Source organism: Meleagris gallopavo, chromosome 3 (assembly GCF_000146605.3).
Source record: "Meleagris gallopavo isolate NT-WF06-2002-E0010 breed Aviagen turkey brand Nicholas breeding stock chromosome 3, Turkey_5.1, whole genome shotgun sequence".
Lineage (NCBI taxonomy): Eukaryota > Metazoa > Chordata > Aves > Galliformes > Phasianidae > Meleagris > Meleagris gallopavo.
Window position 1 is genome coordinate 80,906,822 of NC_015013.2, and position 11,443 is coordinate 80,918,264.

Consider the following 11,443-nt stretch of genomic DNA (forward strand, 5'->3'; position numbering starts at 1 on the left):
AACAAAACGCCGAAAGTAATCCAAGAGGCTTGGGAGGGGGGAAACGGGTCCTGTCCAGGCGCATGCGCTCTGCGCGCCTCTGGCGCAGCCCCGAGCGGGATGTGTGCGCATGCGCGCAGCCCGGGCGGTGGGTGAGTCGCTGCGGCGGGAAGATGGCGGAGGCGGCGTAGAGAAAGCCGTGGTAGCGAAGAGACTGCCTTTTTTGGTTTCCTGCCGCAGTGTGGGTTTACTGCAGCAGCATTAGCGCCTCAAGGGAACTGTTAACCCCGGCGGCCTGTTGGGTCTCACGGCAAGGCCGAGGTTAACCGACAGCTGTGTCAGGTACAGCTGGGCTAGGCACGAATGCGGAGAGACAGTAATGTGCCCCACCTGCTTCAGACAGGGCTCCGGCTGCACAAAGCCAGCACCTCAGCACCAAAACCTGGTTGCTTACACAATGTGACCCTCTTGCTTGTATATTCACTAGGAAGTGCCAGTGCTGGACAAGCACTTATGGGTACTTGGAATGCACGAAATTAAATTATCTATGGGCCAAACTCAAGCACTACCCAGCAAAGATCAATAGGAAGACAGAAACTGCAGTCCTGCCTTTTGATTCCAAAACTATCTTAAGATACTAACAGTGCTGCCCGAAACATGGCAGGGACAAAAAATAAATAAGAAGATGCAGTCTGTCACTCTTCCTTCCCACTCTAGATGCCCTGTGGAGAGATCTGAGTTAGAATTACCAGAATACAAAATTTAATCATAACCTGCAATTGCTTGTTATAAGCAAGTTTTGATTCATCTGCTTTATGCTAAAGTTAATGCATCAAAGAAGCTAATTCAGTTATTCTTTTTGCTTCTTTAGCATTATCTCATTTTGAACCTCTAACAAAACACACCAGAAATATTGTCAACAACAGGTAGAAAAATCACACGTTAAAACACTTCAGATAATATTAAATCATTACACTATTATGATACAGCACTACTTCTGTAATACTTAAATTCTTGTTTCACGAACAAGACCTACCATAAATATACTATTGTATCACAGACTACAAGACTATCAATTGTTTTATGTATTTCAGCTAAAGAACCACATATGGTCAAATTGAAGTTATTTCAAAGGCTTTCAAATTCTGACTGTTGTTGATCTCTGAGAGAGAACACCAGTGCTATTAAAAGAAAGGACCACAGCTGTTGAAACCAGACAGTGAACAAGGCAATTCTTCCAGGAACTGAGCCCAGCTGAGCCTCTGTGCAACTGGTCAAATAGCACGCTTATATACTTTAGAAATATGGAACACGGGGAAATCAATCCTGCATCAACAGAGAAGAATAACTGAAGCTCAGGAAGTAGATTTTATTGAACTTTTTATTTGTAAAAAATCCAGAAAATGTACAAGTATAATTATTTGATTTTGTTCCTTCCATCTCCCTCCACTGATCACCTTGCATTTACTAAATGTACATTTGGTAATGAAACTGTTTCGCTGACAAATGCAAACTGCTTTTAATAATAAAGAAACTTCAATTACAGGTACTCAATTTTAAGGCTATATCACAGCAAATTTCTAATTAATTGCTCCAAGCAAAATAATATCCCATCCTAAGCTTTCAAGGCACAATTTTCACGTGCAGTTATTGTCCATACCAAAATCGTAAAAATTCATATGAATAAGTTTTGCAAGTTCTCTTTAAAGCAAAGGCAGTCTTCTTTAAAAGATGAATTTTACATCAGCTACATTCTAATGACAGTTTATAGGAACTTCTTAACACAATTTTCTCATGTCTTCAGACTTGATTTTACAAACCTGATTATGCATTCTTTTCCTTGTAATATTTAAAAGGCCATTTTGCCAAGTATTGAACTATCAAGAGTTTGCATCAATGTTATTCAAGGCCACAAAAAGAACCAGCTTGGTCTCAGTTAACAGTAATTCATTCATGAGCTTGTGAAGGTGTGAGGAGTCAAAATGTCAACATAGCAACAAAATTTGCATGCTTAAAAATGCTCGCTAATGGACAAAAGGCTAAACATTTTTGTTTTGCTGTTAAAATCAATTTGATGAAATTATTACTAAGGTTTTAATTTTTAATGATAGTCTTCAGTTTATGGATAAACAGCTAAATCATATTCAAGAACCTTGACTTCCAGCATAACTGTAAACACAAAGGAAAAGAAAGTGGACAAAGGAAGGTAGAAATGGGCTGCAGACACTATGGTTTCTTAGAAGAGGCAAGTTCTTTCTCATTCTACTAGCTGTGCAGGAAACTAAATTTGTTCATGAAGTTCAGCTGCTTCAGTTCAAGAATGCCACATAGCATTTGTTGACAACTCCTTACCCCAGAAGGGGGAGGAAGAAGCAACATTCACTGTTACTCCATACAATATTCTTAGTTTTTAAAACAGTATTTTTTATGAGATAGGTCTTCTGGAATTATAAACTTTAATACCATTTTGCATTGAGGATCGAGCGTATTTTGTCAGAAGCGCACCAACCGTCTGCTTCTCTGCACACAAGTCTCTACAGAGGAAATAAAGTAGATGACATTAGCATTAAACATGCTTTCATACACGGTGTTCAGTGAAATGACTGTAAATACGGCCATAAGCTGGACTTGGGTACTGGGAGAAAATCACAAGAGTAACTCTCTGAATGCTCTGAATTACCTAAAGGTTAGAACTTGACTTGAAATTTAAGGAACAGGAAAGACCATGATTTCCTTGAGAAGCAAGGCTTTTGTTTTCTTTTAAATTATTATTACTGTTCTCTAAAACTAGCTTTGAAATAATTATATTAAAGTAAATTTAGAGCCACTCAAAAAATTAATGAAGTAGCTTCTGGGTTACCATTTATGCCTGTCCACACACATCCTGACGTGGTCTTCCACATAGCATTGTACCATAGGACAAAAAAAGGATGTAGTACCAGAAGCACTACTGCTATACAGCTCTTGAGTTGTAAATATGGAGACTAAATAAAGGTTCAGGATATTTTCTTTAACTCAAGTCTGCTTCAATCAAATCAGTTCTCATTTAAATTCAGTGGGATCAGCTTTTTACACAAGTTCAAATCCAACAAATATAGCTACAGTTCATATGAGTGGGGATTCTATTCATGTAGAATTTGTAGTAATTTAAAACACGGTACTTCAGACATAACGACATAGCTGAAAGTCAGCCATGCAGAAAGGGAAGAATATGAACTCCAATTATAGTGTAATTCTGCTTGATTTCTTTTTTTAATACTACCTCATTTTAATATATCCTTACTGGATATAAGGGGTAATATCCGCTTCTGTCCATTTTTCCCGTATGCTGAATAAGCTGTTGAATCTTTCCTGATTATCTTCAGGTAAGTCTTCTACTTTTAGCAGAAAGATGGTCTCTGGTCTTGAGGCTTTATCCACAAGAGCCAAACCCTGTAGATCAGCATCACAGAGAAAGCTTTAATTAAAATGAAGACAATTGAACTGTCTTCATTCTACAGTGAATCCATAAGAAGTTACTCTCTGTATCTCCAAAGTCTCCTAGAACTCACTGCTAGCTGCAAAGAGGATGTCAGAAACACTGACAGAAATACAATCAATCCCCATCAATCAATAAAATCTAGATATAACACTAAAGAATTTATATTTTTACCTTAAGTTGATCAAGACTCGTTGACATCCCTTCAGGGACACTTTGTTGCCAGACTTCATGAAACTCTGCTAGATTGAATTTAACTGCATTTTGCAAAAGCATTTGCGCTATAGCTCTGCATATTTTATCTTCACACATTTCAAAGTAAACTTCCCCTGCTGAGAAACAAAAGACACAATAGCTTGGATTCTCGCTTTTTTGATAGTAGAACAGAAAACAGCCTCAAATTTCCATTCTGTTCTAGTCTTCTTCAATGATATCTTGAAGAACAAATCATATTCTTTTCTCTTTTTCACAGTAACACTTTCCCACAGTTTTCATTCCTACCTCTGAATGACTCGTATTAAAGTGTTTGCTGCCTTAGTTGAACAATTAAAACTTTTATTCCTGCAATCAGCCTTGTAATATCAGATTACAGGAATAAGGTGAATTTCTTTCTACTCTCACTTGGCTAAAGTTCCCTGAAAGTCAGCCATATTGCCTTCCACCTTTTCAGTCTCCCTGCAATTCAAAACTATTCCTTGTGCAACGTGCCTCAATATACTAATCAGAAAAGGACAATCTGTATCACTACAACTGCTCTCCTGTGCCCTGTAAGGTGGCGTGCAATTTCTACTTTAGTCAAAGGTGAGATGAAAACAGCCATAGAAAAGAATTCAAATGAAAGCACTGACCTATTATGTACATAGGTAAGACAGGCAATGGAGATGTCTGCTTCTTACAAGAAGAATTCAGGGAGATCTATAATCCGTTGCACAACTAATACCACTATCAACTGCTTAAATACGTGGCGTCCAAGATCTCCTACAGTATCTATAAAGAGATTGCATTTAGTTTTTAAAAGCAATCTACCTTCAGTCACAAAACTATTGTTTGTAAACATCTAAAATATCACTTCAGGTACTTCCGTCAGTTCATTAATTTTCTCTCGTGTCTCATACAGTTGAGCAGCTTTTTCCTATGGAACTTTCTCTAACAATTTTACTAATTTTTTATCTCACTGTTTACTTCTTTCTTTTACTTAGTGTTTAGTTTTATTGTAGCACATTAATTTGTTCGAGCCATCCTCAAAGGTTTTCAAATTCAAAACATACATGCTTTTTCCAAACTTACCATCATCAGTGTATTTCCTTCCATAGATTAAAAGAATATGCTCTATCATCTCTCTGAGGAAAAAAAAAAAAAAGGCAACTTTTAAAACTGTTATAAATTTCCTATTTATATCATATTTCATGTATTTTTCACAAGTGTTGTCCCTCGGTGGTCCATCTTCAGGCCAGTACTCTTCAGCATGTGTATCAGTGCTGAAGAGTACAGACAGTAGGATCAAGTGCAGCCTCAGCAAGTTTGCTGATGACACCAGGCTGAGTGGTGCAGTTGACAAAACAGAAGAGAGATGTCATCCAGAGGGACCTGGATGACATCTTGAGAAGTGGGCACACAAGAATCTAATGAGGTTTAACAAGGCCAAGTACAGAGCACTGCACTTGGGTTGAGGCAATCCCAGATATGAGTACGGACAGAGAAGAACACATTGAGAGCAACCCTATGGAAAAGGTCTTGAAGGTCCTGATGGATGAAAAGCTGACACAAGCCAGCAGAGTGCTCTTACAGCCCAGAATGCTGGGCTGCATCAAAAGAGGGGTGACCAGAAGGGCAAGGGAGGTGACAGTTCCCTTCTACTCTGCCCTCAGGGGCCACACCTGGAGTACTGCATCCAGGCACGGAGCCCCCATGTATTACAAAATAATAAATCGCAGTCTGTGGGTCTGTACATGAAAAACGTTTAAAAGAAATAACAGAACAGCTTATGGTGCTGGCTTACATCAAGGAACCAAGTAAATGGACACTACGTTTGGAACTCATCTGTCCTCTAGAAAGCTAATAGCAGTGTTCTCCTAGGTAGATACAGCTGAGCTACTGATGCCCTTGCATATTTTAGAGCCAAAGAAAGTTTATCATTAATGCCCCAGTAAATGTAATCTAGAGTTATAATTCTAATAAATAATTAATAATGATTTAATTAATAACCATTAATCATGGCTTAGACAACTTTAAGTACTAAAAGTAACTGCTTACATGGGCTCTAGAGGTCCAAGCTCCTCAAGACACGTACGTAAAGGAACCTTATTCAAAGACCAGGACTCTGAGTCTATCAGCTGAGTCACGTGATTCAAGAGTTTCATCTCATAGTCAAATTCTAAAATTCTCCAATATCCTGCCAAACAGAAGAAAAAAACATCAGTGTTAAAAGGAAACTTAAATACTTTGACTCAGTTCCTCTAAAGAAAAATTACAGAAGTCTGGGTATTCCCATCCTGAGATAAGATGTGGAAAAAACTAATAATTTAGGCAGAAAACTGCCTGATGTAGTGAGTTGCAACCCTGCCCATGGCAGAGGTCGGAACTAAAAGATCTTTAAGATTCCTTCCAACCTAAACCATCCTATGATTCTATAAGTAACAAATACTCTTTAGAGACAAATACCTTCAATTACACAGGCACCTATAACCTGCAGCTGGTGCAGTATTTCCTCTTCACTTGCTTGAATCAGACTTAGCAAATCTTCTGTTGTATACTGCAACAAGGAAAATAAAGGAGATAAAACAGGTTATTCTTATGCCAATTTTGCTTCAGCAAGCATGTAAATGCATTCTGCCGTAATAAAAGAAAGAAGAAGACTGATGACATTTTCCCCAAGACTGAGTTTTCTAAGTTTTACCACTCTCTGGAACTTCTCCTGTAATTTACTACAGTTTCTCAAAGGTGATTAATATTAAAACCATTCTAACTAATAGAGAAGTCTTTGTGCCATGCATTCCCAGGATGTCAAACTAGCTCAAGTAGGCATAATAAATTAAATATCACAGCAAGATTGAAAACTGAACATGTTCTATCTTTTCTAAATCACATATCTTCAAGAAACTCTTTACATAAAAGGGGAAATCACAAATCTCTTTCAGTGCTGATTCTTTTATTACTGGAAAACTGATAGCTTACCAACTAGTCACTGTAACTGCTAACAATTACCAATGTGTAGTAGATTTAAAATTTAATTCAAAGCAACACTGTGAACCATCAGCAAAGCTATTTTTCTAGTTAAGAATCATCATTATCATAGATAGGTAGATAGATGATAGAATGTTTTTTCACTTTAATTTGTCCATTACCAACTACAAGGCAGCAGACTTACTTAGATGACTTACTTTTGACACTGTTGCAGTCTGATCTTTCGCACTATCTGGCCCTTCGTACGGATCTTCCATCAGAAGCTTCCTCAGTTTCTTCAGTTTAGGTCGACATCTCCTTAATTCCCAATAGTTGTTGGAGAAGCCAGCAATCTACAAGAAAACACAAGGACTCTTTCAGCATTTTAATCTATGATTCAGATCCAAAGGAGCTTAACCAAAATGTTATCAACAAAAAGTTTTCATCTAGTCGCTGAAAAAATAATATATTAATGGAGAAACTACTTTAAAGATGAAACAACCATTGTAATATTTTCAGTCAAAAAAAGATTACCAATAGTAACAAAGAATGAGCCTATGGCTGGTTGATAATATACATGTTTGCAGTGAACATGACTAAGGGACCAGTTCATCTCTACATACAAATGATAGGCTATCACATAATCACTGTCTAGAACTTAGTATTAGGATAAAAACCCTTCCTATATTACCCTGTTTCCATCTTCCCACCTTCTTCCCATAGGTGGGATCTGCTCATGGTCTTTTTACATCTCAATACTTGAAACTTCACATCATTAAGTGAAACAGACATTAATAAGATAGTAGGTTACATTTCCGTGCAATAAACACATTGTCTCTGTTTCAATTAACACATCCTCTCTTTTTGTTATTCTGGTTCCATACAGATTTAAAAGGTCCAACAGGAAGCTCAGGTGTAATCAATTCAACTACACTCATCTAACAAATCATGATCTTCTGAGTAATCCTGAGGGTTTTCATAGGAAACAGCCTGCTTTTATTAGAAGATTATTTTAAGAACAGAGAGTATCAAAGCCTTCGGTATTGATTCTACTGCAACAGCAGTGGGTATAGAATGGCAGAGATGGAACAGGCTGCAGGTTTAGGACTACTGTCCCAAACATTTGCTCCTTGTAAAAAAAGCCTCCATGAAAAAAATCAAATAAATATCCTAAATGCCTTTTCAGACTTGTTTGTAAAACTCATCCATTTAAAAAAGAAAACCATAAAAGAAGAAAATAGAACTTTGAAATAATGTTCCATTTAAATCAACCGTAAGTAAACAACCTGCATGTAGAACAAGTCCCATTCAAATTCTGACACTGAGCAAACTGTTTTTAACCCACTGTTATGTAGCTTGCTTAACGCAAATTTCAGCTATTTTTTTTTAAACAGAATTCTATTTTCTTTCCTCCATGTCAAATAGCTTTTACATAAGTGTTAGATTCTTTTTCTGCCAAGTTTACTTCTGAGCAATCTTGAGATAAATTACAAAGACACTCTGCCCAGAAAAGAAAATAAATTGCTCTAATTTACACTTAAAAGTTCATAACTAAAGCCAGTCTGTGCAAGCTGAATGAAATGGCAGAAGCTCTGGCTGTAACTATCAGTCTGCCAAGTGGTACAAAGCGTGATCATGAGATTCTGAGAGAAAGGCAATGAAGCCCCCAAACTACCCAGCAAACGCAGTACCTTTTGCTGTGTCTCACAGTTTGCCTTCTTGTAACATTTCTGAGAACATGAAAAAAACTTTCAGAAACAGAACTCTAGAAATTACTCCTATACAAGTCACATTTACATTAAGCTGACAGATATGACTTCAGAGATTAGTGAGATCACTGAGAATAACAAAAAAGAATATGGAAGAAAATTGTTTTCTCATTAATCTATTTTAGTTTGAATTAACAATTAACTTTTTCCACTAGCTGAACTTATGACTTCATGGAAGAAATGATGATGTTGATACTGTGATTATTATATTCATCTAAGGACAAGCAGGGCTACTCCTCAATGATGTCATTATATCAATTAGAGCAAATAATAGCTAGTAATAATATTTTCCTAACTATTTTCGGAAGAATTTTATTAACTACACTTCAGAATAGCAGAGAACAATGAATTCTTTGAACTCAGAGCTCTAAAATCACCCACTCCAACAAATCTCCCCAGATGCTAGTTGCAAAAAAGGGTAAACTTTGAATATATTTCTGTATTTAAAACATAATAAAATGACATGGTAAAATCTGCCTTTTGGGGAAAGCACTCATAAGAATCAATGTGCAAACAGCTTATTTTTAAAATAGCTGCCAACACTGAGAAATCAGATATTCTTTGAAATCTTTTAATACCTACCACAAGTAATTACTATCCACTCAAAATAAACATAAGCTTGAACTTCTTAGAAACAATAATTAACATACATTACAGATGGAGTTCAGTTGCCTACGCAAGAGCCCTAGAGCCATTTTGGTCACCCAAAGGTATAGCATGCCCCTTGTGTGTAAGGCATGTTTGTAAAGACATCTCCTGGGGCTGTCAGATATACAAAGAAGCTACAGGAGATCTGCATCCTTCTGGAGTGGCAAGCTTACAGCTGGACCAATACCACAAAGCAGCTAAAATGGCACAGCAAGTCTATGTTTAGGCAACTAAATGCCACTCAAGGTTTCACATAAAAAAACACAAAAAAATTACAGAGAATAAGGGATTCGAGAATTAAAGCAAACAAGCAAAAAACCCAGAAAGGTATACCTGTGAATGAATAATATTACAAGATGCTTGATTTGCATTCAGCTCTTCTGGAGTTTTGCAGCCAGGAATAAACAGCAGCATATTTGAGGTATCTGCTATTTTCATGTCGTAAGTTTTATCTTTGCTGCACAACACTGCTTGTTCATCCTTTTCACCACGGATTACCAGGCTGAAAAAAAAAAAAGCACAAAAACATGCATTTGTACCTCTATTTCTCTATTTCAGGATGAACATCTATTAAACTCGTCTGATATTTTTTTCACATTTACAAGTTGGTAAAGAAGCTACAAACCACAGTTCTATTTAGTAGTGGCAGTCATGTTATACCAAAAAGTAAAGACGCAATTGTCAATTAATCTAAAATATCTTCTATGTTTGTTCAAAGACAGGTATCCAAGGCTTTTTACACAGATCACAGCCTAACCTCCTCACCTGTCTATTCACACAAAACCTTCAAAACAAGTGATGCTTAAAGTTCATGAACTTTAGAAAGTAGATTATTATGGCTAACATTGTTCTTTACTGAGGACTGAAACTAGCCTACCATAGAATGAGAAGCAAATAGAAACTGTCTATTGCACAGTGTCCTTCAGATAACTCCCTTAGAGAAACGTGCATATTTTCTCGCAACTAATTCCAAGCAGAAAAAACAAGTATCTAACACTTCCAGACAAGAATCAAGGCACAGCCCCTTCTTCAGCCCACATGCTTGTAAACAGAGCTTTTTAGTGAGGACACAACAGCAACACAAAAAACTCAGCTATGCTCCAAGAGCATACTCAGCACCACTCAGATCTGAGGATTTGGAAACCACTGGCACCCCATCAACCTTCCAATGGGTACAAACAGCCCTGCTAACAGACATCACCCTCTCCACTCAGAGGGCAGTGAAGCACTGGCACAGCTGCCCAGAGCAGCTGTGGGTGCCCCATCCCCAAAAGTGTTCAAGGCCAGATTGGATGGGGCCCTGGGCAGCTGAGCTGGTGGGTAGCAGCCCTGCCCATGGCACGGGGTTGGGACTTGATGATTTCTAAGGTCCTGTCCAAACTAAGCTATTCTATGATCTCTGAGGACTTTAGAGGGAGTTCTAGTGTTGTATCATTTACAACATTTGCGTTACATCAGTGGCATTGCAGCTGCTAATATATATAGAACTGTACCTAATATATGTAATATATATCAAACTGTACCTAAAACTTCTCTGGTTTTGGGCCAGAGTTGGAAGATGGCACCAAACTTCCAGACACAACAAGCACTATGCATGGCCTTCACTGTCCTGTCTGTGTAACTTGCTGGTACTCTGCATCCCAGCCAACTATGTGCTACAGCAGGAAAACCTCACCAGTTACAGAATCGTAGAATCACCTGTGTAGGAAAATATGTCCAAGGTGATCCAGTCAACCGTCCACCCATCACCAATATTTCCCCAACTAACCACGTCCCCCAGTACGACATCTGAACGTTCCTTGCACACTTCAAGGGATGGTGACTCCACCACCTCCCTGGGCAGCCCATGCCAGAGTCTGACCAGTGGGATTCTTTTAAAGATGCCAGCTTTTTCCAAACAAATTTCAATGCAGCTGTTGACAGATGCCCAACAAGAAGTTCTCTCAGTGCAAGAAACTTCATTATTCAAGTTGCTGCCCTGCTCAGATGGAATGCAGTCTGCAAGCAGGACCTGAGCTTGTTTATGGCACTGCCACTCAGCCGCACCCTATAACAGCACACGAACCATGACGACACTGACTATCCTACCCCCGTTTTTCTTACTCTGCAAGCTCAGGAGAGCTATTTTGATCAAATAATCGTGGAACACCCCGAGTTGGAAGAGACCCACAGGGACCAGCAAGTCCAACCGCTGGCTCCGCAAAGAACCGCCCAAAACGAAACCATCTTTCTGAGAGCACCGTCCCAGATCCTGTCAAGGCGTGTTTGAACCAGCCGCGTCCCTTCACATCACCGCGGCACTCACACCGACAGATGAGCAGCGCCCGGCCCTCCGCGCGGCCCGGCCCGTACCTGCGGCCCGCCTCCAGCTCGGCGCACAGCCCAGCCTCCAGCTGCAGCAGGCAGC

At 38.7% G+C, this 11,443-nt stretch overlaps 1 protein-coding gene across 1 annotated transcript; it reads right to left on the bottom strand.

Annotated features, from left to right (window-relative positions):
- Positions 1–1,328: 1,328 nt before the first annotated feature.
- On the bottom strand, positions 1,329–11,437 carry DSCC1 (DNA replication and sister chromatid cohesion 1). The gene is made up of 9 exons (XM_010709290.2): positions 11,389–11,437; positions 9,370–9,538; positions 6,838–6,972; positions 6,119–6,209; positions 5,711–5,849; positions 4,745–4,797; positions 3,632–3,789; positions 3,263–3,411; positions 1,329–2,513 (listed from the first exon to the last, which is right to left on the bottom strand). The coding sequence occupies exons 2-9, from the start codon at positions 9,472–9,474 to the stop codon at positions 2,405–2,407; spliced, it is 939 nt and encodes a 312-aa protein (XP_010707592.2). The 5' UTR covers positions 9,475–9,538; positions 11,389–11,437; the 3' UTR covers positions 1,329–2,404.
- Positions 11,438–11,443: the final 6 nt, after the last annotated feature.